This window comes from Chlorocebus sabaeus, chromosome X (assembly GCF_047675955.1).
Source record: "Chlorocebus sabaeus isolate Y175 chromosome X, mChlSab1.0.hap1, whole genome shotgun sequence".
NCBI lineage: Eukaryota > Metazoa > Chordata > Mammalia > Primates > Cercopithecidae > Chlorocebus > Chlorocebus sabaeus.
In genome coordinates, this window is record NC_132933.1 from 81311137 (window position 1) to 81338248 (window position 27112).

Here is a 27112-nt window from a genome sequence, read left to right on the forward strand (position 1 = left end):
CCTGGCTAAGACGGTGAAACCCTGTCTCTACTAAAAATACAAAAAATTTAGCCGGGTGTGGTGGTGGGCGCCTGTAGTCCTAGCTACTCAAGAGGCCTCATGAGGCAGGAGAATGGCGTGAACCCGGGAGGCAGAGCTTGCAGTGAGCCAAGATTGTGCCACTGCACTCCAGCCTGGGCAACAGAGCTAGACTCCATCTCAAAAAAAAAAAAAAAGAAAAGAAAGCCAGAACTCAAAACCAGAGACATCTCACATTCTGCATTTATCTTTGGGTATCTTCCCCACCTTAAAGCCGAAATTTTGCTCTGCAAAATGAAAAGTATTTAAATTTGTTTTATTGCAAACTTTTCCCATTCAGGCCTCTACCACCCCAATCCCTTCCCACCCTCCACGCGCCCCCACTTCCCACTCCCTCCACTTCCACCTCAACTTGCCAGTCTTCCATGTACCAGGGCTCGACCACCCCCACATCCCACTGGCCCTCCACCTCCCTACACCTTCAGTCCCCTACTCCCACTCCAAGGAAGTCTCCCACCTACCGGTTGTCAACCTCTTCCCCCACCTCTACTCCCCACTGTCAATCTTACCCAGAATAGGCTACCACCGCCCCCTCATCACCTTCCTCCTTCTGCCCAACCTCCACTGCCCCCTTACCCCCCTGCCACTCTGGCTTCTCACTGGTCTTACATGAATCTGGCCACCCGCTTCCCGCTCCCTATTCCTGCCTCCAGCCTCCAGTCAATCTTCCACCAAACAGGCCTTGCCCCTCCCCAACTCCTTCCTCCTATCAGGTCTGGACCCTACCCCCACCATGTTCTCGCCTCAGTCTTCCACCAATCAGGCCTCAATCCAACCACCCTTCCCCCACACTCGCACCTCCAGCCACCTCCAGCCACCTTCAACTGCTTCCAACCGGTTTTCCAAGCAGGCTTCCACTCCCCCGACACCTCTATCCAACTTCTGCCCTACCCCACTCCTGTCTCCCACCACCACTCAGTCCTCAGCCAATGAGACTTCGACCCCCCCCACACACACACATCCCCTACCCACAACCACTGGCTCCCACCTCCCCCCATGGACAACACTGCCGCCTCCACGTTCCCCCAATGCTGCAACGGGCACCCCTATTTCTCCCCACGGTCACTGGCACCCCCACCTCCAATGCCGCCACCGGCGTCCCCACTTCTCCCCACGCCCACCAGCACCACCACGTGCTCCTAGGCCACTTCCGCCACCACCAAGTGATCCTACGCCGCCACCAGAACCCCCACTTCCCCCAATGTCGCCATTGGCACCCCCACCTTCAATGCGGCCACCGGCACCTCCACTTCTCCCCACGCCGCCAGTGCTACTATATGCTCCTATGCCACCATCGACGCCACCAACTATTCCTAGGCCACCACCGGCGCCCCCACCTCCCCCAACGCTGCCACTGGCACCCCTACTTCTCCCCACCCGCCACTAGGAACACCACCTGTTCCTACACCACCACTGGCGCTCCCACCTCCCCCAATACTGCAACCAGCGCCCCCACTTCTCCCCACGCCGCCACCGGTGCCACGTATTCCTACGCAGCCACTGGCGCCACCACATGCTCCTACGCGGCCGCCAGCACTCCCACTTCCCCAAAGGCTGCCAGTGGTGCCCCCACTTCTCCCCACACCGCCACTGGCGCCACCACTTGCTCCTACACCACCAGCACCCCCACTTCCCCCAACGCCGCCACTGGTGCCCCCACTTCTCCCCACCCACCACTGGCACCAATACCTCCTTCTGTGCCACCACTGTCACCCCCACCTTCAACGCCGCCACCAGCCCCACTTCCTGCAACGCCGCCACTGGCGCCACCACTGGCGCCCCCACCTCCCACTGGCGCCACTGGCGGCCCACTTCTCCCAACGCAGCCACTGGCGCAACCATATGGTCCTACACCACCACCGGCGCCCCTCACCTCCCCCAACGCCACTACTGGCGCCTCCACTTCTCCCCACGCTGCTACTTCCTCTACTCCCACCTCAGGCCTACATGGGCAACCAGAGTCCAAGGTATACAGTGGTCCTGATTTCAATTAAGTCACTCAATTAGGATTAACCTCTGGACCACTTCAGCACCCATTTGAGTCCGACCAGCCGGTCACCTACCTGGTGTTGCAGCCTCTGGCGTGGCCGGCAGCAGCTCACCTCCAACGGCCCGTGGAGTATGTGCAAAGATCCCGAGCAACTGCGATGAACAACGCCAGGCGCAGGCCCTTTTATAGTGCCCAGACCTAGGGGGCGGTAGGAACTCACGTGTGCCCGCCCGTGCTCCCCTGTACCCACCTATCACAGTGTGGTCACGAGGCAAATTTGAACTTCGCGCCTGTGAACTTGGCGCCTAGCTGTAATGCTTCCGGAATCTGGTCTATTGCTTTCCACTCCCACGGATGTTGCTTATTTGTCCCAAAAGCGCCATTTCAATACTAGAGCGTGGGCACCCGAGGCCAATTCTGTGATTAAAAGTCCCTAACAACTTTCTGATAAAGAGAAACCATGTGAAATCCTTCCTAACAAACTTTTATCCTGCGGTTACTTGGATAAGCGAGCCTTGTTCCCTACGTGAATTGTCCAGACCTCTAAGTCCGTTGTTGCGAACACTGGGGGAGGGTGCGGGGGGAGGGGCGGGGGCGCGGGAACTGGGGCGAGGGCGCGGGAACTGGGGCGAGGGCGCGGGAGCAGGGGCGTGGGCGGGAACGCGGGGTGGGCGGGGGAGCGGGGGGGCAGGGGTTGCAGGGAAGGCCACCTAGACCCCTAGATAAGAGCAAGGCAGCAACTCAACAGCGCCTGGCAACGGCGAACTATGATGTTTACTTCCAGAACCCTCCAAACACTAGAGATAAAAAAAAGGTTGGTTACTTGAGGCTTTTTGTCACTCACTCCCTACACACCAAGAGAAACAAGAGAAGCAGCGCTTTCTAGAGTGTGCCAGTTTCTCCAGCGAGCATCCATATACTTCATAATGTATGCCTTTGGGTAACAGAACACAAATAAAATGGCCTTGTGTTTGATATTATTTTGTGCTAAGCATCGTTCCAAGTGTCTCACGATTTAATTCATACACACTTTTTAAAGTAGGCAATTGTTAGCACTCTCATTTTAGAGATCACACAGCTAGAAAGTGGCAGAGCTGGCCGGGCACAGTGGCTCGCGCCTGTAACCCCAGCACTTTGGGAGGCTGAGGTGGGTTGATCACAAGGTCAGGAGTTCGAGACCAGCCTGGCCAACATGGTAAAACCCCGTGTCTACTAAAGATAAAAAAAATTAGCCGGGTGTGGTGGCATGTGCCTATAATCCCAGCTACTCAGGAGGCTGTGGCAGGAGAATCACTTGAACCTGGGAGGTGGAGGTTGCAGTGAGTCGAGATCATGCCATTGCACTCCAGTCTGGGGACAGGGCGAGACTCAAGGAAAAACAAAAAAAATGGCAGAGCTGAGCTTTCCAACTCCAACTCTAGTTCCAAAACCTGCTCTTAAGCACCAGATTGCCTACCTAAATACAGATTATTTTCTCAGTTGATTAAAAAATTGGATAAAGGGGGCTGATTACTCTCTCTCTCTCTACAATGAAGTTGCAAATTAACTTCTACAAGCCTCTTTTATAAGAATGGGGATTACATGACTGTGCCTCAGGTTTGGGCAAAGAACCAAAATGTTAGCTATAATTGAGAGGCATATGCTTCAAGTAAAAGAGTGGGTCAGGTTTGGAATCAAATCTTAAAATGGGCAGTTCAGAAATTACACACATTTACTCAAGGTGTGCAAGCAAGTCCTTTAGACTGAAGGCAGGAGGAGCGGAAATAAACTGGAAATAATGTAGATTTTTCAACAGAAGCGGATAGGAGTAAAAACTTTTGAGTAGGCTTTCTTCCCATAATAATCTTTTAGGAAACAAACACCAATCCACATCAGGGCTTTAAGAAGTTGGGAAGTATATTATGCGAAATTTTACTGAAAAAAAAAATCTTCCCTCTCATTTTTATATCTCTGAGAAAACTGGCAAACAGAGTGTTCTGACCCCTCATGAATTGGTATCTTCCTCCCTGATGCTTGTGGCAGAGTTCGACCACTAGACAGAGCAGGAAGGAAAATAATTTTGCCCCCAAAAGCCAAGAAGAGAATAGTCCACATGAAGACGAGGGTAAATGAAAGCAGAGAGGTCATAAGCAAAAGAGGAGCAAGCATGAATGGGTGTGTTGGGGATCACAGGCTGTCGTCCAGGCTGGAGTGCAATGGCACCATCTCAGTTCACTGCAACCTCCACCTCCTGGGTTCAAGCGATTCTCCTGTCTCAGCACACGTAGCTGGGATTACAAGCGTGTGTGCCACCACTCCCAGCTAGTTTTCTGTATTTTTAGTAGAGACGGAGTTTCACCATGTTAGCCAGGCTGGTCTTGAACTCCTGACCTCAAGTGATCCACCTGCCTCGGCCTCCCAAAGTGCTGGGGTTACAGGCATGAGCCGCCACATCCAGCCACTTTGCCTTCTTAATGGATCATAAACTAACCCCCCACCCTCCACCAGACCTGGCTGAGAAAACAATTCCTAATATCATAGCTACAGCAGGGAAATTTGGTCCTTTGATGCTGTTTGAAGCTGTTCAAATACAGGTTTCATCACTGGATGACCCTATTCATCAAGCCACTCAATATAACAGGACACAAAATACATCAGCCGTATTAAGGGGAAATCATTCATTTATTGTTTAAGGATCGCAAGACAACATCTTAATATCTGTAGCACGATTTAAATGTTTTACTTCTTTGATAAAGCAGAGTACAATAGGAAAAAAAAAAAATTAGTTTCCAGTAATATCTATATCTCTAATCAGAATTAAGTCTTCCACAGACATGTTACCTGGAAATAAAAGCCTGTTACAATAAGCAAAGCTTCAACCAGAGCGGCTACTTTTCGTGCCAGGAAAAAGTTCATCCCTGTAGGAGGAATGATGTGCTATGTAAAATGGCTGTAAAGTCACAGCCTTGAGGGCATTGGAAGTATATTACCCTATTCCACATTAAGTAGTTCGGTGAATTTCAAACGTCAGTTTATCTGCAACCATGCTGGCAACCTTTAACTGATATTTCAATCATCCAGTAAAAAATAAATTAAGAAATCCCTTCACAGATATTCCGTGATTTACATTGTTAAAAGGTACACTGTTCATTAACATGTAATTCTGGTTCAGAATTACCTTTGAGACTCCTTGCTCAAAATTTGGTTAACAGTAAGCATCTTTCAGAAATTCAAGTTCTTATTAATCAATAATTTGTCAGCTAGGATACATTCAGGCATCAGCTGCAACTACAGAATAGGTGCACAGCCTCAGCGCTTTGGAAAGACATAATCTAGAACACTACTGGCAGACAAAAAATTATCTGCGACTGGATAGCGTAAGTGCAGTACAGCGAGACAAAACATATATTCATATGTTGGCTTGTTTAAGCCTCAAACCCTCGACTCTGTTGAGATCCCATAATTTTATTCCTATGACTTTAATAACTCAAGTTCCAGGAGGACTATAAGTCTAATTTGTACTCCAAACCAAATAGCAGTGCAGTTTGCTACTATTGAGGCTGAATCTGTACAGACTTCAAGACCAAGTCCAGAAGACAGTTATTATCTAAAATATAATTACTTGAATACACAGATGGTCCTTCAGAGATTTTACCTATAACCTGTTTCTTGATGAAGGTTATTTAATGCACTGGAGAGAACTGTGACTTACTGATCAAATACTTGAATACTTATACTTACCTGGGATTTCATTTCTGCTGAAAGAAATAGGAAGAACAGGACTCACTTTAAGAAAAAAAAAAAAAAACTTTAGAAAGGAAGGTAAAAATCTTACACACACTGTCACTTGGAAGCAGCATAGAAGGGGCAGTCAAGGGTAAAACACTGGTGAAACAGGTCAAAATTAGGCAAAAAAAAAACAAAAACAAAAAAAAAACAAAAAAAAAAAACTATATTATTATCAATGACAGTACCACAACTGTGCCCTTGATAATTAGTCATCACTCCTAAAAATTTTCATTTGGCACCAGATGGTGTGTTTAAGAGAAACACCCTAGATGTTTTGAATCAGACTTGATTTTGTTAGTTGAGTTACAGGAGAATTTTAAGGGTGGGGGTATGGGGGTCAGGGAAGAGAAGGAAATGGGAAATGGACCAGAAAAAATCTTGAGTCATCATCTAAATCAACAAAGCACTGATAGCTCCAAACATTAGGTCAGACACTAAAACGACTGATATAGGCTCAAGTGGTTTATAAAACCTATAAAAAGACTACACCAGCAAAGTCCCTGTCGATCTGTCAGAGTTCAGAAACTAAAACAGGGAGTAACATTTTAGCTTAAAACCTTATCTCAAGAGAATCATACACACTTCACATGAATAAAAATACCTGAAACCAAACATTTTTAAAAGCTCCAGTACCCAAAATATAAAGAAAAAAGTTAATCCAGAAGACTGAATCAATCCATGGAATCACAAAGCGGCCGGACAATCTATATCTCCCCTCCACACTAACCATCCCATGGAAGACCAAGGGAGATCAGACCTTCCAGACCTATGCACCATCTGGTCGCTGCAAAATTCTACGGAGATTCCTTGTGGAACAGCAGTTTCCCATCTCTTGTGTCTCTCCCTACCATGCAGGAAGCAAGTCTGGCTGTGCTATTCTATTACCATTATATATCACCCATCTGCAACAAGGTACTGTACAGACAAGTAAGAAGTATGTTATCTAGTTCCCTTTCCCCCAGAAGGTTGAGGCTCAGGTATAGGGGTAATTCTCCTGTGCAGTCTTTATTTACGCTGACTCAGTGACTTCAACAGGCTTAATCATGTGGTCAGGTTTGTTGCCAGCTGCATAATGCTCCCACATCTGTAGATAGAGCCGCTCTAGTTCCATTGTGTATTGTTTGGTGTTGAACAGAGGGCTAGATATTCTTTGTTTCCAGACTTTGCCACGAATTTTCTTCAGGCTGAGTAATAAAAAATGAGAAACCAGTTTACAAATCAGGGCAGAAAACTCAGAAACACACCCTATAAATACCTAGTTCCCTTTGTGGCAAAAAATCCATGACCAAACTTTACGCTGTCTCATTTCCTGATTGGCTTCCTGTTAAAAAGGGAAGGGTCACAGCTTACATAATGCTATCACTGAAATGAGCTCAACTCCATGTACTCTGAAAAAACTTAGTTCTTTCCTAAACAAGTACATCCAAGGGATACCACGCATTCTCCATTTCGTTTTATTTCTACCTTTAAAATAACAAGAATTGACAATGGCACATGACTATTCCTATGTACTGTTAGAACATAAACTGCTTAGCTTTTTGGTAAGCAATTTAGCAATGTATGTATTAACCTTAAATGTTCATAACCCTCTGGCCTAATAATAACACTTTTAAATCTATTAAAAAGAAATAATCAGATGCAAAAACATACAGGACCATGCAAAGATATTCATTGAAGCATCATTTACAAAAGTTAAAGCATAAATATAAGATGAAGTATTCAATTTATGGTCATTTTAACGAAATAGGAAACCACTCAAGGGGAAGACAAATACAGCAAGTCTACTGTCGTAATTTTCCACTTGTACCTGAACTGAGTTGTTCAGATTTTTAAAAATTGCTAATATCACCGAGAGTATGGTTCTGTTCAGAAATAAAAAAGTAACTGATTCTTCAGGAAACACAGGGGAAAAGATTTCTACTTCCCTTTTGAATATATTATTTTTCATGAGATTATTCTTAGATGAAGAGCTAAATACTTTAGAACCAGAAGCCAGAACATTTTCATGCATTTTTAAAAGCAGTAATGTTTATTTATTTTCTTCTAATTTTTGAAATAGTCTCTCACTCTGTTGCCCAGGCTGGAGTGCAATGGCACGATGACAGCTCACTGCAGCCTCAACCTCCTTGGCTCAAGCAATCCTCCTGCCTTAGCCTCCCAAGAAGCTGAGACTACAGGCACGCACCACCACACTCAGCTATTTTTGTATTTTTTGTAGAGATGGGGTCTCGCCATGTTGTCCAGGCTGGTCTCGAACTCCTGGGCTGGTCTCGAACGCCTGGGCTCAAGCAATCCTCCTCCCTCAGCCTCTCAAAGCACTGGGATTATAGACATGAGCCACCATGCTCAACTTTGTTTTAATGTTTGTGACAGAAGAAGTAAAATGGTTGTGCATATCTGTTGGTCTCAATACAACCATGTCCATATTAATGCTACCCTCCAAAGAGAAAGACCTGTGCACTCTATTTTTTTTTTAATTCTATGTCAATAGGAAAATAAACTGGAGTACATACACACAGTGAAATACCACTCAGCAAAATAAACTTGCTGAAAGAAGCCTTCAGAGTGCATATTGACATAGTTTCATTTGGATAAAATTCTAGAAAAGCAAAACTAATTTATGGAAGGGAAAAAAACACTCCAGAACAGTGGTTGTCTCTGGGGGTTGGTGAAAAAGATTGACTGAAAAGGAGCATGAAGAATCTCTCTGGAGTGATAATGTTCTTTGTCTTCATAGGAGTTTGGGTTACAAAGGTATTTCTCGGTTGGGCACGGTGGCTCACACCTGTAATCCCAGCACTTTGGGAGGCCGAGGCGGGCGGATCACAAGGTCAGGAGATCAAGACTATCCTGGCTAACACGGTGAAACCCTGTTTCTACTAAAAACATGAAAACTTAGCCAGGTGTGGTGGCACATGCCTGTAATCCCAGCTACTCAAGAGGCTGAGGCAGGAGAATTGCTTGAACCCAGGAGGCAGAGGTTGCAGTGAGCAGAGATTGTGCCACTGCACTCCAACTTGGGTGACACAGTGAGACTCCGTCTAAAAAAAAAAAAAGTTATTTCTCAAAACTCACTGAATATTTGTGTATTTCACTGTATATAAATTCTGCCTCAAAAGAAAAAAATGGCCAGGCGCAGTGGCTCACGCCTGTAATCCCAACACTTTGGGAGGCTGAAGCAGGTGGATCACTTGAGGTCAGGAGTTTGAGACCAGCCTGGGCAACCTGTTGAAACCCTGCCTCTACTAAAATTACAAAAATTAGCTAGGTGTGGTGGCTCATGCCTGTAGTTCCAGCTACTCAGGAGGTTGAGGGGAAGATTGCTCGAGCCCAGGAGGCGGAGGTTGCAGTGAGCGGAGATCATATCACTGTACTCCAGCCTGGGCAACAGAGGGAGACCCTGTCTCTAAAAAATATATGTATACTTAACTCCAGTTAATGACAGCCATTCTTAAGTATTTAAGGAGAAGTGTACTGATGTCTGCAATTTATTTCAAAATGTGTCAAATAAGATGGATTGGCAGATGAATAAAGGGAATAAATGGATGAATAGATATGTAATAAAGCAAGAACAGTAAAATGCTAATGGTAGATTCTAAACAGTAGGTATAGATGTGTTTATTATAAAATTAAAAATTTTCACAACAAAAATGTTGGGGAAAAGTATTGTATGAACCAAACTAAGTTCCAAAGAGTCTAATAAAAATTTTAAAATGCACTACAGGCTGGGTGCAGTGTCTCACACACCTGTAATCCCACCACTTTGGGAGGCCAAGGCGGGTGGACTGCTTAAGCCCAGGAGTCACCAGCCTGGGCAACATTGATGAGACCCTGTCTCCACAAAATACTAAAAAATAAAAAATAAAAAAAGCCAGGCATGGTGGCATGTGCCTATAGTCCCAGCTACTAGGAAGGCTAAGGTGGGAGGATCACTCGATCCCAGGAAGCAGAGGTTGCAATGAGTCGTGATCATGCCACTGCACTCCAGCCTGGGTAACAGAGTGAGACTCTGTCTGAAAATAAAACACACTACATTTTTTACTATAGTTATCTCTGGGCTAATGGACATGAATCTTATTTTTTTTTTAATGCCTAGGCTCAAATTTCTCACTTTTCTTAGACATATGTGATGTTCTACGGAGGAAATTCTGAAAATAATAAGTAGCTAACATCTGCTGAATGTTTACCAGATACCAAGAACTATTCTAAGTACTTTACATGGAATGCTTTTTTTAATCCTCACATCATCTCTGCAAAGTAGGTACTAAGATTATGCTCCATTTTGCAGAAGAAACCAAGGCACAACACAGAGATTTACTTGCCCAAAGTCACAAAGCTCGTAAGTAGAGAGCTTGGGTTCACTCAGGTAGTCTGATTCAAAAAGTGTATTTCTTTAATTTCTGTGTAATATGCTGCTTCTCAGAAATACACAAAGAAAAAAACATCACCCATTATACCGAAAGAAAAACCTCATTTAAGAAATACCCGCCGGGCACGATGGCTCATGCCTGTAATCTCAGCGCTCTGGGAGGCCGAGGTAGGTGGATCACGAGGTCAGGAGTTCAAGATCAGTCTGGCCAACACAGTGAAACCCAGCCTCTACTAAAAATACAGAAAATTAGCCAGGTGTGGTAGTGGGCGTCTGTAATCCCAGCTACTCGGGAGGCTGAGGCAGGAGAATCGCTTGAACCCAGGAGGCAGAGGTTGCAGTTAGCCGAGATCACGCCACTGCACTCCAGCCTGGGTGACAGAGCGAGCCTCTGTCCAGGAAAAAAAGAAAAGAAAACAGAAATACCCAGCCTGGGCAACATACTGAGCCTTCATCTCTACAAAAAAAATTTAAAAATGAGCCAGGCGTGGGGCATGGTGGCATGTACCTATAGTCCCTGCTACTCAGGTGGCTGAGGTGGGACATCCTGAGCCCAGGACGTCGAGGCTGCAGTTAGCCAAGATCACACCACTGCATTCCAGCCCTAGGCAAGAGTAAAATCCTATCTCAAAAAAAATAAAATAATGAAAGAAATACTAGTTTATTGTATGAATAAACCCTCATTCATCTAAGCATCACCACTGTAATTCCTACTCATTTTCAGGCATTTAAGTTATGCTGTTTTTATTTCTTACACTGACTGCAGTGAAGACATGACAGTATTAGGGTCAAAGATCTAACTTTTTTTTTTTTTTTTTTTTAAATGGAGTCTCGCTCTGTCACCCAGGCTGGAGTGCAATGGCGCGATCTCAGATCACTGCAAGCTCCGCCTCCTGGGTTCACGCCATTCTCCTGCCTCAGCTTCCCGAGTAGTTGGGACTACAGGCGCCCGCCACCACGCCCGGCTAATTTTTTGTATTTTTTAGTAGAGATAGGGTTTCACCATGTTAGCCAGGATGGTCTCGATCTCCTGACCTCGTAATCCGCCCACCTCAGCCTCCCCAAAGTGATGGGATTACAGGTGTGAGCCACCGTGCCAGGCCCAAAGATCTAACTTTTAAGGCTCTAAAAACTCTGAGGAAGGGCTGTACCAATTTATTCACCAATGCATGAAAAGGCTAGTCCTCAATGCTCCCTCATTGATACAAAAAATCTTTCTATTGTATAGGCAAATAATGGATATACCCTTAGGATTTTTTTGTGTGTGTGGTTTTTTTGAGATAAGAGTTTCGCTCTGTCACCCAGGCTGGAGTGCAATGGTGCGATCTCGGCTCACTGCAACCTCTGCCTCCCGGGTTTAAGAGATTCTCCTGCCTCAGCCTCCTGAGTAGCTGGGACTACAGGAACACGCCACCACACCCAACTAATTTTTGTGTTTTTAGCAGAGACGGGGTTTCACCATGTTGGCCAGGCTGGTCTCGAACTCCTGATCTCAAGTGATCCGTCCGCCTTGGCCTCCCAAAGTGCTGGGATTATAGGCATGAGCCACCACACCTAGCCTCAGTATAATTTTAATTGGCATTTCTACTACAGAGCCTGAAACACTTTCCTGTTAACCTTTTGTATTTCCACTTCAGCAAGGTGTCTCGTCATTTCCATTTTTACTTTCCTACTAGGGGATTTAAAATTTAAATGTTCTGCAGTCTTTACATAGCCAGGCAATTAATACTTTGATATCTGAGACTAAAGTTTTTTCCCCCTCATTTGCCTTTTAATTTTCTTGAATATTTTTTATTCAGTCATTTACTTTTTACATGGTAAAACCTATTGATCACTTCATTTCTAAGAGTTTAGAAAGTACTTCTCCCATCCAGAGGGCATACAACTAGTTCACCTATTTTATATTACACTTATTTTACGGCTTCATTTTATAACAGCTATATTCTCTCTACTTTACCAAATAATTTGTTCAAGGAAAAGTTTACTTACTATTCTAGATCAGTTCCCAGCTTCACAGCTATGTCTTCATATTCTTGTCTGTTTTTAGCAATAAGCTCAAGACAGCCTAAGCAAGTGAGCTGGGAAGCTGCAACTCGAGAAGCAAGAGTCTCTCCTGAAATACAAAAGATAACAACTGCACATCTGAGAACGTAAAACAGCATAGAGTTAATGTTATTTATGTTAAGCCTCCACACAATGCAGATGAAGAGAATTAAGTGAGAACAAGTCTCACTTTCTATCACCTTGCCTTTAATGTTGCTCCTAGTATATATAACTTCACTTGGAAGTTTCTCCCCTAAAGGAGATTTTTCAAAAGAACAAGGAAGACTCCAGTGATTTATCAGCAACTTACCTGGCATAGTCACCATGGGGGTCCCTGCCCAGAGGACATCCATCCCTGTGGTGTGCCCATTACAGAGTGGAGTGTCCAAGCAGACATCAGCCAGCTGGCCTCTCCTGACATGTTCCTCTTTAGGAGCAACAGGTGAAAAAATGATACGGTTCTGGGGCAGGCCCATGTTTTGTGCATATTGTTGAATATTAGGCTCTCCTACTGCTGGAAAACGCAACAGCCAGAGTACACTATTGGGAACACGCTTCAGAATCTAAAATAGGGAAAATAAGAATAATTATTAATAGCAGATTTGCCTTTTTCAACAAAGACTCCCAGAGATCTCTAATAATTCTACCACACTCTATTCTTTCCATCCAGATAGAAGCCTACTGTGAACTTAAGTCTTTCCTTCACAGAGATGAATTAGATCAATTGAATTATCCCTCTTCTGCTTAGCTGTCCTCAGAGTGAGTTCAAAGAAAGAGAGGAGACCGATGTCGGAAGACAAAACAAATTACTAATTGGCAAAATCTGAGGCAGATACCTCCTGTGGGAATTGACAGAGGCAGTGGGTTTTGTTGAGAGAGAGGAATTTTGCATTCCAAATTTCAAATCCCCCACTATGATACAACCAAGAAAGTTACCTCACACTTGCCTAACTTTATTTGCCTAATATAAATCGGTCTTTTCTGTAAAGGGCCAAATGGCAAATATTTTTGGCTCTGTGGCTACACAGACTGTCATAGCTGCTCATCTCTTCTGTTGTAGCTTGAAAGCAGCCACAGACAACATGTAAACAAGTAGGCATGGCTATGTGTCCATAAAATTTTATTTACAAAAACAAGCAGTGGGCTGGATTTGACCCACAGGTCATAGTTTGCCAACTCCTGATTTAGATTTATATCTACTCTATGTACATTTTTAAGTTCAAAATCCCTTTCTCTGAAAGGTATGAGAACAGATGAACTTCCAAATTCAGAATATTTCAGATTTCAAAAAAAGTAGTACTCTGTGTGTGTGTGTGTGTGTGTGTGTGTGTGTTATTACATAAAACCCTCAGCAGCAACTTCGTATAAACAAACATATTAGTGCCTCTGCATTGAGATGCAGGAATAGTCATATTAAATGGAATAAAAAAAAGACTACAAATATCCTGACATAGTTTGACTGTGTCCCCACCCAAATCTCTCTTCTTGAACTGTAGTTCCCATAAGCCCCATGTGTCATGGGAGGGACCCAGTGGTAGGTAATTGAATCATGGGGGCAGTTATTCCCAATGCTGCTGTTCGCATGATAGAGAGTGTGTACTCAGAAGAGCTGATGGTTTTATAAGGGGCTTCTCCCCCTTTTGCTCAGCACTTCTTCCTGCCATCATGCGAAGAAGGACATGTTTGCTCCCTTTTCCACCATGACTGTTAAGTTTCCTGAGGCCTCCATAGCCACGGGAACTGTGAGTCAATTAAACCTCTTTCCTTTATAAATTACCCAATCTCGGGCAGTCCTTTATAGCAGCATGAGAACGGACTAATACATACCCTAATGGGTTAGTTCAGGTAGTTTTGCTGCCAAACAAATTTGCCACACACTTATGAAAAAGCTTTTGATTTTCAGAGTTTTTGTGAACATCAGGAAGTAAGGATTAAGGACAGTAGACCTGTACTCATCTGCTTCCTCTTCTCTTCTATCCTCCCCTCTCCTCTGAACATAAAACAAAACAGGTATCAGGGGAAAAAATTAACCAAGGAATTATCTCCAGACTACCTAAAGGTAAAACATGCCATTTTATTTTAGTTCTATGGATTAAGAGCCAGTTACAGCTATGCGATATCCCACTTATGCCAACCTACCTGATGAACTGAGAGATTTATGTATAGATCGACTCCTTCTTGGTTGTAACTCTACAATACTACAAGAATGTTAAAAATGGGTGGATGTACATGACAGCATATGCTATCAGTTTAGACCAGGGGTTGGCGAACTACACAGCCTGTGAGCCAAATCTGACATACTGACAGTTCGCATAAATAAAATTTTATTGGAAACACAGCCACATTCATCATTTACAAAATGCCTATAGTTATTTTCGTGCCACAACGGCAAAGCTGAGTAGATGTGAAACAGCATGACCACAAAACTGAAAATATTTACCATCTGGCCCTTTAAGAAAAAGTTTGCTGACCCTTTAGACAGAAGAATGCTTTGAATATGTAAATTTAAAAGGTTCACAGTGTCCTATTTAGACACTGGAAGGAGAAACCAAAAATGCCTGAAAAACTACATCTCTTGAAGATTGTAAATGAGCACAAGGCCAGGCGCGGTGGCTCACACATGTAATCCTAGCACTTTGGGAGGCCAAGGTGGGCAGACCTCTTGAGGCCAGGAGTTCGAGTCCAGCCTGGCCAACATGGTGAAACCCTGTCTCTACTAAAAATACAAAAAAAAATTACCCAGACATGGTGGCACATGCCTGTAATCCCAGCTACTTGCAAGGCTGAGGCACAAGAATCACTTGAACCTGGGATGCAAAGGTTGCCATGAGGCAAGATCACACCACTGCACTCCAGCCTGAACAACAGAGCGAGATTCTGTTTTTTAAAAAAAGAGCATAACCCAGTTGAGTCACATGTAAATAAATAAAATACATTTTTTAAAAAGTATTTAAAAAAAAAATTTTTTTTTGAGACAGAGTTTTGCTCTTGTTGCCCAGGCTGGAGTGCAACAGCATGATTTCGGCTCACTGCAACCTCTGCCTCCCGGGTTCAAGTGATTCTCCTGTCTCAGCCTCCCGAGTAGCTGGGATTACAGGTGCCCACCACCACGTCCGGCTAATTTTTTGGTATTTTTAATAGAGACGGGGTTTCACAAGGTTGGTCAAGCTGGTCTCAAGCTCCTGACCTCAGGTAATCCACCTGCACCGGCCTCCCAAAGTGCTGGGATTACAGGCGTGAGCCACCGCGATCAGCCAAAAAAAAATTTTAAAAAGAAATGAGCAGAACAGCTCCTAAATGGGAGTGGAAGGACAATCTTCAGCAAGAAGCTCTAGATACAAAATCTTTATTAGTCTCTAAGATGGTAACAATAAGTCTATGCATACTCACATTTGCCCACATCTGCAAAGTAGAAGGGTCAATTTTATACAGCTGATTAAAGTTACAGTATACAATGGCATCTTCTGGTAACCCATACTGAGAACGGGTGGTTACAATAATGGTACGGGGAACCTCCTCTCCAGTTGCAGCCTTATTGTTGATCTAAAACAAGGAAAAGATGATGGTTATATTTAAAGGCAAAAGGAGTCCAATATTTCAATCCATAAGATCCAAAATGGTCTAACCATTAAAAGTCACCGAACCATGAGAAAATATTCATGATATATGAAGTTTAAGAAGAGGCAAACCGTTGCAGCATTATCTTAATTTGGGGGAGACTGCACTATGAAATTTCTTGCTCTAACCAAAAAAGATCTCAAAATCCTATTAATAATCCAACAGCTTTTGATCATTCTTTTCTTCATGAATGAAATGTCCTTTTCTAAATCACATCCACTCCTCAAGGTTAAATTACTCCTCCAAATGGTCTCTTCTCCCAAGAGTGTCTCTCTTCACACTGATCATCACTGTTTCTGAGTTTCTACACACATAATTAGTTTTATCTTGCAATTCTCACATTTGAGTACTGCCTTACATCGTTATATAACTATTACAGGTGTGCAAGGACATCTATGACCTCTAGAGGTCAGAGATCTTTGCCTTACACTCTCTTGATAGAGCTACTTATTTAGGCATGCAATGTATTATTTATTGAGTACATACTACATTACTGTGATTAAGACATCAGTAATTCAATTCAGTAGAGGATACAAACACAGGGAATTATCATCTGTTGTGCTGTATGTAATGATATATTCCAAACATTACAGAGGTATAAAAGACAGGTACCAATGAAGTAGGGATGGAGACGTTAGCGGTAAGTACGGAAATGGATTCCTGGAAGAGCTGTCTGAACTGAATGTCTGAGTACGATTTAGCTAGGGAAAGGATGGGTTTACAGAAGCAAGAAACTGTATGGTATGTACAGACAGTTCATCATATAAGACAGTAAAGCCACAGGCAGGGAGTAACAAGATATTAACACAGAAGTTTCTCAGTAAGTAATAATCTGCTGGCTGAATCCAGGAGACTTTTAAAATCAGACACACCTACATAAGATGCACATTTCCACTAACTCATTTCCTCATCTATAAAATGGTAATAATGATACTTGCCTCCTAGAGTTATGATGAGGTTTAAGGGAAATAAATGCATACTTGGTGGGACATATAATGGTGTATTATCTTCTCACCTGAGTAGTTGCCAGTCCATTGCTAATACTGAATCCATTAATTGTTATTTGAATCTGTCCTCTGTTAATCATTTCAATAACTGCTTCTGCAATAGTATTCATAGGAATAACAGGCATATTAAGAGCTGTGTTACTGCTGTCTGCATTGTCTCCTGCATCAGGACACTTCATCTAAAAAAAAAAAATGCATGATTACGAAAAAGATCGTGAATGCAGTTAACTGTATTTCAATGACAATATTGACTAGGTTCTGACCTTGACGATTTTCACATCTGGTAGACTATCAAGAAATGCTTTGAGGTCAATGCCATTCAGAACTATCCGATTGTCATAAATGTGTCCATTGGACTTAAAATCGATGACTGCTTTTTTCTAATGGAAAAAATAGTTTCAGACATGTCTTTTAGGACTTACATAGACAATAGCAAGGAAATAAAAAGCTACAGTTCTTTCAAATTCCCCCATAGCACTGTTTCATACCTACCTTCAGGTGAGGGAACATATTAGCATGATCACCAATAAAAAAAGTATGGGGCATATAAGCCAATTTCTCAGAATACTGCTCAGCAACTTCGGCTGGTGAAGTTTCCTGATCAGTGATAATATAATCCATGAAAAGTGCACCACTCGTCCCAGGGTATCCCAGCCACATTGCCTTAAAAAAATCAGACCAAAAACTGATTAAGAACTTTCATCAGGATACTCATCTCTAAATTCATCAAGTCATATACATTAAATATGTACAACTTTTTGTATGTCAACTGTACCTCAATAAAATGGTTTTTTAAAAAGGAACCTAAAGGTGCCAAAATTAAATAAGTAAATGAACAAGGAGGTCTAACTCTTTTTTAGAGACAGGGTCTCACTCTGTTCCCTAGGCTGGAGTACAGTGGTGCAATCGTAGATCACTACAGCCTCGAACTCCTGGGCTCAAGCAATCCTTCTGCCTCAGCCTCCAGAGTAGCCAGGATTACTGGCCTTGCTACAGGCACAGCAAGGCTGACTTCTTTAGTCGAAAGCAATGAAGTAGTTCTTTAAGAGAGACTCTCACTCTGTCGCCGGGGCTGGAGTGCAGTGGCACAGTGATAGTTCACTGCAGCCTCAAACTCCTAGGCTTGAGCAATCCTTCCACCTTAGCCTCCCGAATAGCTGAGATCACAGGGGCATACCACCACTTCGGCTAATTTTTAAATTTTTTGTAGAGATAGGGTGTTTTGCTTTGTTGCCCAGACAGGTCTCAAACTCCTGGTTTCAAGTGATCCTCCTGCCTCAGCATCCCAAAGTGCTGGGATTACAGGCGTGAGCCACTGTACCCAGCCTGCATTTTAGACTAACTTTCAAAATGCTAAAATGTTCTTCAAATTTGCAAGACAGAGTAACTGTTCATAGCCAACCATGAACTGCATGTCTCTATATACATATACCTATAAGCATTGTGCTCTACACTCTTTTTGTCCTGCGCATCTCAACAACTTAAAAAAATTAAAAAGTAGGTCTGCCCTACAGTTTCAAATATCAGTTAACCAGAGGGAGGAAAAACAGCACACCACTGTCTTCTTAGCCCAATACATGTTATAAGTGATGACTGTTAATTTGTTTACCTGAATAGGAGCTGGCCTGAGAGCAAAGAGCTCATTTCGAGCGCCCTTGGTATAGCCATTCATATTTACAAGGATATGAATTCCATCCTGATGGATGCGATCAGCTGCTTTTCCATTGCATGGAATCTACAGAATAGAAAATAAGAACTCACTATGTATAAGCTCAGATCAATTCCATTAGTTTTAATGGCATTTAACATAATTCAGATTCCCAGATGGAAAAGTGGTAAGAACACAAATTAACTATATTAATTCGGGCACAAATATGGTTAACTGCCATTAAAATGGGCCCAAAGCATTAGAGAAACAGAACACAGAGGAAGGAGAGTTCACTTCTGGATTGAATGTATGAGTAACAACATTTCATAGAGAAATTGGTATTTGAAATTTGTAATCTTTTTTTTTGGTAGGGACAGGGTCTCACTATGTTGCCCATGATGGCCTCAAGCAATCCTCCCACCTCATTGTCCCAAAGGATTATACACATGAGCCACTGCACCCAGCCTAGAACTGGTATTTGAAATAGGTCTTCAAAGACGAATAGGAGTTTGAAGGAGTTTAACAGAATACAATCTCAGTAGAGAACAGTATGAATGAAGAACTAGAGTAAAGTGTGAAGGAGTTTAGAAAATGGTGAGTAGGCCGGGCATGGTGGCTCACACCTGTAATCCCAGACCTTTGGGAGGCCGAGGCGGTGGATCACCTGAGGTCAGGAGTTCGAGACCAGCCTGGCCAATGTGGTGAGACCCCCGTCTCTACTAAAAATACAAAAATTAGCTGGGTGTGGTGGCAGGCGCCTGTAATCTTAGCTACTCGGGAGGCTGAGGCAAGAGAATCGTTTAAACCTGGGAGGTGGAGGTTGCAGTGAGCCGAGATCGTGCCACTGCATTCCAGCCTGTCTCCATCTCAAAAAAAAAAAAAAAAAAAAAAGGCAATTCACTTCTATTTGATATAAGGTATACATGATGTAGAATGGTGGGTGAAAGTATTGACAAAGTTGTGGCAAACAGAGAAAGGTTACAAAAGCTATGCTGAAGATTTTAGACTGTAGTCAATCAGCAGTGACTCCCTAAAGGTCTCAGAGATAGAAAGAGGGATGCTTCTTGGTCACAAAGAGTCTAACTGTGTATCAAAAATGGCCAGGCAAACTTTTGAAGCAACAGCTATATTGCAAAATATGTTGGTACATACTATTTATTAAATGAGAAGTCTCAAAATCTTTCTGCTAGGACTTCAGTGATTCATATGTATATACACATATATATTTTTACATATATGCATACATACCATACCTGCATGCGTATGTACATACATACATGTGTGTACACAAACACTATGTAGAGTGTATTATCTCTATCAGTCAAAGTGGCTAATAGAGTCTACAAAGAAAAAACTGCCGCCTACATACTCAGCAAATTAATTCCCCCACAGGTTTCAATCTTATCATAAAACTTATGCTCCTAGAGGATACAACAATAGAACAAATACAGATATAAAGATAACCAAAGGCAAAGGCCCATGGAAACTGATGAACCATAGTTCATCTATTTTCTTTTTCTTTTTTGAGACGGAGTCTTGCTCTGTCACCAGGCTGGAGTGCAGTGGTGCAATCTCAGCTTACCGCAACCTCCGCCTCTCGGGTTCAAGCGATTCCCCTGCCTCAGCCTCCCAAGTAGCTGGGATTACAGGCATGCACCATCACACCCAGCTAATTTTTTGTGTTTTAGTAGAGACGGGGTTTCACCACGCTGGTCAAGATGGTCTCATCTCCTGACCTCGTGATCCGCCCACCTCGGCCTCCGAAAGTGCTGGGATTACAGGCGTGAGCAACCACACCTGGCCCTATTTTCTTTAAAAGACCTATTTATTCTTCTCCCAAGTCACCATTTTGTTAATATTTATTAAGTATCTTCTGTCACAAGTGCCGGCTCAATCTCCACAAAAGTTGTATGTCCAAGCACAAGCATAACACATTTCTGTTTCATTTGCAACCTCGGAAAAAGGCATGCTGATTTAACATAAATGACCAAGGAAATAAGATCAACACAATTGCCTATATGTGGTACTACAGCATTTAATACCAATCATCAAAAAATAAACTACATGCTAATAGTTTTATTTAAACTTGCTCAAATTAAAAAGTTAAAGTATGAGAGTTTTATCTACCTGAGAAAGATCAATGAAATGATTGGCTTCTGCCATCACCTTCACTCGGAAGTTTGTGCCATCATCTGGGCTCAGGGCATAACAGAACACCTGAAAGGCAGTACATGGCATATTTAATAGCACTGGCTCAAATCTTTCCAAAAGACACTGGGTTTCCATGCCTCATGGTGACAAACCAACATTGTGGGTTTTTTCTTTTTTAAACAAATAGTGATTCTAGAGAAACACTAGTCTTACCTCAAATTTATCAGGATTGTGCATGCCTGGAATAGACTGCATGAGGTGAGAAGTAGGATGATTCCCAAAGTCAGAACTCACGTATCCTACACGCAGCCGACCATCACTGAGCTTCAAGTCTTTTGGATGTTCATATGGTGGTTTATGAAGTACATTAATCTATCAACAGAATCCAATGCTTGTTAGTAAAATCTACACATATATTTTCATCTAGGAAAACTGACGAAAAACACACCAAACCAAACCTCACACCTGCTGAAAAAGGTCTGCCCAGAGCATTTAGTTAATATTGCCAGAGAGATGCAACCTCAGCACTTCATGTAATATGCTTCACACTTTGACGTGCTCCTGAAATCTATAAAGCACAAGCAAATCCCAGCACTCTGGGAAGCCAAGGAGGCAGATCACTTGAGGTCAGGAGTTTGAGACCAGCCTGGCCAACACAGTGAAATCCCGTCTCTACTAAATAAATAAATAAATAAATAAATAATATAAAAACCACAAAAATTAGCTGGGCATGGTGACACGTGCTTGTAGTCCCAGCTACTTGGGAGGCTGAAGTGGGAGAATCGCCTGAACCCAGGAGGTGGAGGTTGCAGCGAGCCGAGGTTGTGCCACTGCACTCCAGCCAGGGCAACAGAGTAAGACCCTGTCTCAAAAAAAAAAGTGTGAGCAAAACTAAAACTTGTAGGTATGAAGCAGTATGGACAGAGCATGATAAACCCTCCAGCATTTTAGAAAATTCTATAGGGAAACATTTTCTAAAAACAAAATTATGGCCGGGGGCAGTGACTCATGCCTATAATCCCAGCACTTTGGGAGGCTGAGGCAGGCGGATCACCTGAGGTCAGGAGTTCGAGACCAGCCTAGCATGGCAAAGCCCCATCTCTACTAAAAATACAAAAATTAGCCGGGCATGGTGGCACACACCTGTAATCCTAGCTACTCAGGAGGCTGAGGCACAAGAATTGCTTTAACCTGGGAGACAGAGGTTGCAGTGAGCTGAGATGGCACCACCGCACTGCAGTCTGGGTGAAAGAGAGAGACTCTGTCTCAAAATTAAAAAAAAAAAAAAGGCACACCTAGCACTCCAATCTATCATCCAACCCTTGATCCAATCCTTGATCAAGTAGTGCTCTAATTCTCAAAGGTGAATACAAAATACCAAGCACTCCATTAAACATGATGGCTTGCCAGGCGCAGTGGCTCACACCCATAATCCCAGCACTTTGGCAGGGCAAGGTGGGCAGATCGCTTGAGCCCAGAGGTTTGAGACCAGCTTGGGCAATATAGCAAAACCCCATCTCTACAAAAGATAAAAAATTAGGTGTGGTGGCATGCGCCTGTAGTCCTAGCTACTCGGGAGGCTGAGGTGGGAGGATCACCTAAGCTCAGGGAGGTCGAGGCTGCAGTGAGCCATAATCACACTGCTGCACTCCAGCCTGGGCAACAGAGCGAGACCCTGTCTCAAAAACAAGAAAAAAAAAAAGATAAAAGAAAAAAAAATTATGGCTTTCAAGTTAAAGGACAGTACCATCAGTCTATTGTTAGTGTTTAAGTGAAGGAGTTAAGGATTCCATCTTAGGAAGTACAGGGGGTTATACTCAGGACACAATGGAAGGGGTTCTGAAGTGGCTCACAAGTTTTATTTCTCAATTTGGGTGGTATTCACTTTATAATCATTCATTAATCCACAGATTTGATTTGCACAGTTTTCTGTATTTGTGTTTTAGTTTACAACAAAAAGATTAAAAGAAAAGAATCACACCTTATCTAAGCACAGGTTGCCATGCCTCTCAGCAATAGCCTTCCTGAAGCCATGAGAAAGAGGATATAGCATACTATGATGAGGATGCACAGAAGGCAACCTATTCTTCTCTAACTGGTCAGCCACAATACTGACCAACTTCTTCATTCGTTCATCATAGTCTGTCCAATCACAGACAATCTAGAGAAAGCAAAAAGAAGTTATTATCCAGAAAGCCCTATCCCAGGATTTAATATTTGGTATGTCTTTGGCCTAAAGTAATGTCAGATAGCCTATTAAAAATACTATTTCCAGTCAGGCTTGGATTCTTATGGTACATAACAATTAAAAAGCTATTACAACACTGAGAGCCAATTACTGGCCTGTTATTCTTTACCTGCAGGCAATGAGCCAAGTTACAATAAGCATCAGGAAAATCAGGCTTAAGTTTCAGAGCCGTGCGGTAAGAAGCTATAGCCTCTGGAATATTCCCTGAATCCTGGAAAATAAATAAAGCAGGATGGTAAAAAGTTTCCAAAACTTAAATTTTAGGTGTTAAATTGCACATATTATAATAAACAGTAGTACCTTATGAATGGAAGCCAGATTGCTATGCGCATCTGCAAATGCAGGATTAATTTGGATGGCACGCGTATAACACTGCAAGGCTCCCTGAACATCCTGCATCTCCTTTAGAGTGTTTCCCATATTAGAGTAGGCATCAGCAAAGGTAGGACTGATTCTAAAAGAGAAGCCCAAGGTTTTATTTCTCCAATACAAAAATCTTTAACCCACTGTAATGCTAACTTATTCGGTTGTTATTTAAAGCCATTTTAGCATCTGCAATGTGCCGAATGTCAAACATTTTAAAATTAAGAATAATTTAAAAAATAAGGCTGTTAGTGTCTCTTACCGAATAGCCTCCTTGTAATGCATCAGAGCTTCCTGCAGTTTTCCCTGCTGCTGCAGTACACTTGCTAAATTTGAATGGGCAGCAGCAAACTCTGGGAAGACCTATAAAGAGTCAAGATCATAACTGAGGTTAAAAAATTTGCTAAAGCAGCAGTAATAACTCACCACAACCTTAAGAACTTTGTTCAAGTACGTTTACATCCCTAAACTTGTCTCTACCTTTTCCAAGTCTATTCATTATCAAATTCTACCTCTTCCTCTATTTTATACCTCTTCTTGTTTCAAACATAATGAGGTACACCTCTTCTGCTCTTAGTTTATCCTGACCACCTGACTCCAACACCACTGAGATCTCTCTCTGCTAAACTCCTACGTATCTACTAACCACTACCATACAGCCATCAGGCACTAAGATTATATACTTATCAGTAACTTCTCTTGAACTATGGGTTAATGTTTAATTTTTTTGTACAGATCTTATCCACAGAATAATGAACTCTGAATGCAGGGATTTTCTGGAATGTCACATAGGGCCTCACATCATACCTTAGGTACTCAATTACTATTTCAATGAATAATCCTCTTGTAAATGATTCAACCACTATTTTTACAAAAGAGGTGGATGATGGTAAACTTAACTGCTTTCCCTCTACTATCACGCTAAATACCCAGCTACGCCACCCTCACATACTTCTAATGCTTTACGATACAAGCGAACTGCCTCTTCAATGTTTCCCTGTTCTCGTTTGATATTGGCTAGGTTATTCAGAGAGTCTGCATGGGTGGGACACAGACGGAGAGCTGTATTATAACAATCTTCTGCTTCGGCAACCTAGAAAACAAAACAAAGTCTTCAAAAACTGTAGAGAATCATAAAGCCTCCACTGATACTATTCTAATAATTGCTTAATTAAGCCTAATGGCTGGTAATACTGCAGAAAATTGGTATTTTTTGGTATTCTTACCCTCAACCAAAACTCTAAAGTAAACCAATATACCATCTCAATACTTGTACAAAAGACTTTCATTTTTTGCTGTTTTTCGGTTTTTGTGATTTTCTGAGACAGAGTCTTCTGTTGCCCAGGCTGGAGTGCTGTGTGGCACAATCACGGCTCACTGCAGCTTCAACCTCCCAGGACTCAATCGATCCTCCCACCTCGGCCTCCCAAGAAGCTGGGACTACAGGTGCACGCCACCATGCCCAGCTAATTTTTGTATTTCTTGTAGAGACAGGGTTTCGTCATGTTGCCTAGGCTGGTCTCGAAACCCTAGGCTCAAGCAATCCTCCCATCTCAGCCTCCCAAAGTGCTGGCATTACAAGTGTGAGCCGCCACACCTGGCGAGAAAAGACTCTTAATCCTACCAGATAACAAATAGAATGAGTAAAAATCCTTACACTGCCCTTCTCTTTGAGAGCATTGGCTAAGTTGCAGTAAGCATCAGGGAAATGTGGTTGTAGTTCGATAGCCCGCCTGTAGGTGTCTATTGCCAGATCTATCAGGCCTTGCTCATAGTATACACAAGCCAGGTTGCCATGCACCACTGCATGATTCGGACTCAAACTTAGGGCACGAAGATAAGCTGCCACAGCTCTGTAAATAAACACACACACAAACACACACAATGTAACTCATTCTTAATGGATGGTTTGTTACAACTTATTCAAGCTGTACTATATCAAAATACATCAAGTCTTTGTAATTACATAATTCATGCTGTATTATATTTTAACCTCAAACCAAAATCATACCTTTATAAAATGTGTCTTTACAGTGAGAAATTTTGTACTCCCACATAAAAAATAGGCTGTCCTTTCACAACAACAACAAAAAGTTAAAAGTCAGGATTTACTGTGCTTTCTAAATCAGGTCAAAGGAATAATTTAGTCTAAGAAAAAACCACTTCAACCATTTTACAATTAAAAAATTTCAACTGAACTCCCAATGAGAAGGATAATGGCTTTGAGGAAAGCCAACAACAAAAACTCAGGCAATGAACACCTATAAATAAAAGGCAACACAGCAGACATGGGCAGGGAACAACGTACTAGAAAAGGCAAATGTGTTTCAATTGACTATTGTCATCATTTCGGTCCAAATTATCAAGTGTCAATACAACAAAGATTCAAGAAAATTTATTAAACAGAACATTCTCTCACCTGTCAAAAATGCGTGCCTCTTTCAAGACATTTCCTAAATTGATATAAGCATCCAGAAAGTTTGGGTCAAGGGTGACAGCCTAAAAATTTCAGGACAGTTAGTTACTCACAGCAAGTTAGGATTTCACCAGATCAACTTCCCAATTACAGTTTTTTTACTCCAAGGTCCTTGCCGAGTTTCAATTACATTTCATTTTAATAAACCAATGATTTATTTAGTGCCTTCTCATTACTTTTACAAACCTCAATATTATCAAAGTAACTTATCATGCCTCATGTTCTCAGGAGCAAAATGGGTCCTGAACAGAAAAATTTAAAATGGGCCTGCTCCAATTTCATTAAACTTAATACTTCTAATGATTGGCCCTATTTTATTCACAATTACACCAGTTTAACTCTTCTGAAAAAATAGTGGCAAAAGAGGCAGCAAACTCTTACTGAAAAGGAAAATATATACCTCCGTTGTATGCATAGAACTACATGCTCAGCAAGACCTTATTAAGACATGCAATTAGCGCCGTATATACAGTAAGATACAATACTTCAAGGAAATACTAACCATTAAATGGTGTCATTCAAATAGTGTCATGTTGTCTAGAGCAGTGATTCTCAACCCTGGCAGTATACTAAGAATTTACCTCCTAGAAAAGGTACCTAGGCTCTATCACAGGCCAGTTAAATCAGACCCTCTGAAGATAGAGTCAGGATATCCAGATCTTTTATAAGCTCCTCATGTGTAACCAAGGAAGAGAACCACTGATCAAGAAAGATACTCCTACAGGATGGTAAATGTAAACTTTAATCAAAACATCAGCCGGGTGCAGTGGCTCACACCTGTAATCCCAGCACTTTGGGAGGCCAAGGCGGGCGGACCACTTGAGGTCAGGAGTTCAAGACCAGCCTGGCCAACATGGTGAAACTCCACCTCTACTAAAAACACAAAAATTACCCAGGCGTGGTGATGTGCAACTGTAGTCCCAGCTACTCGGGAGGCTGAGGCATGAGAATGCCTTGAACCCGAGAAGCAGAGGTTACAGTGGGCCAAGATCATGCCACTGCACTCCAGCCTGGGCAACAGAGCAAGACTGTATCTCAAAAAAAAAAAAAAAAAAAAAAACACCAAAAAGGTATTTGATTAAGACACTGAGTATGTTTATTAAAGATTGATAAAGAACACTTCATCTGCTGGGCGCGCTGGCTCATGCCTGTAATCCCAGCACTGTGGGAGGCCAAGGCGGGCAGATCACTTGAGGCCCGGGGTTCAAGACCAGCCTGGCCAACGTGGCGAAATTGCGTCTCTACTTAAAAAAAAAAAAAAAATTAGCCAGGCATGGTGGCTAACACCTGTAATCCCAGCTACTCGGGAGGCTGAGGCAGGAGAACTGCTTGAACCTGGGAGGCGGAGGCTGC

At 42.6% G+C, this 27112-nt stretch overlaps 1 protein-coding gene across 2 annotated transcripts in view; it reads right to left on the minus strand.

Moving 5' to 3' along the window:
- Positions 1-4710: 4710 nt before the first annotated feature.
- The window catches only part of OGT (O-linked N-acetylglucosamine (GlcNAc) transferase), a 42312-nt gene continuing 19910 nt past the window's right edge, over positions 4711-27112 (minus strand). For both annotated transcript variants that reach the window (XM_007992035.3, XM_007992036.3), the window contains exons 6-22: positions 25703-25782; positions 24941-25136; positions 24236-24376; positions 23546-23646; positions 23221-23374; positions 23030-23131; positions 22654-22833; positions 20886-21044; positions 20649-20738; positions 18483-18608; positions 17366-17536; positions 17137-17253; positions 16882-17052; positions 15639-15791; positions 12559-12811; positions 12195-12318; positions 4711-7020 (exon numbers count right to left, since the gene is read on the minus strand). In XM_007992035.3, the coding sequence (XP_007990226.1) occupies positions 6846-7020; positions 12195-12318; positions 12559-12811; positions 15639-15791; positions 16882-17052; positions 17137-17253; positions 17366-17536; positions 18483-18608; positions 20649-20738; positions 20886-21044; positions 22654-22833; positions 23030-23131; positions 23221-23374; positions 23546-23646; positions 24236-24376; positions 24941-25136; positions 25703-25782 (2493 nt within the window). In that variant the 3' untranslated portion in view covers positions 4711-6845. The remainder of the gene's footprint in view (positions 7021-12194; positions 12319-12558; positions 12812-15638; positions 15792-16881; positions 17053-17136; positions 17254-17365; positions 17537-18482; positions 18609-20648; positions 20739-20885; positions 21045-22653; positions 22834-23029; positions 23132-23220; positions 23375-23545; positions 23647-24235; positions 24377-24940; positions 25137-25702; positions 25783-27112) is intronic.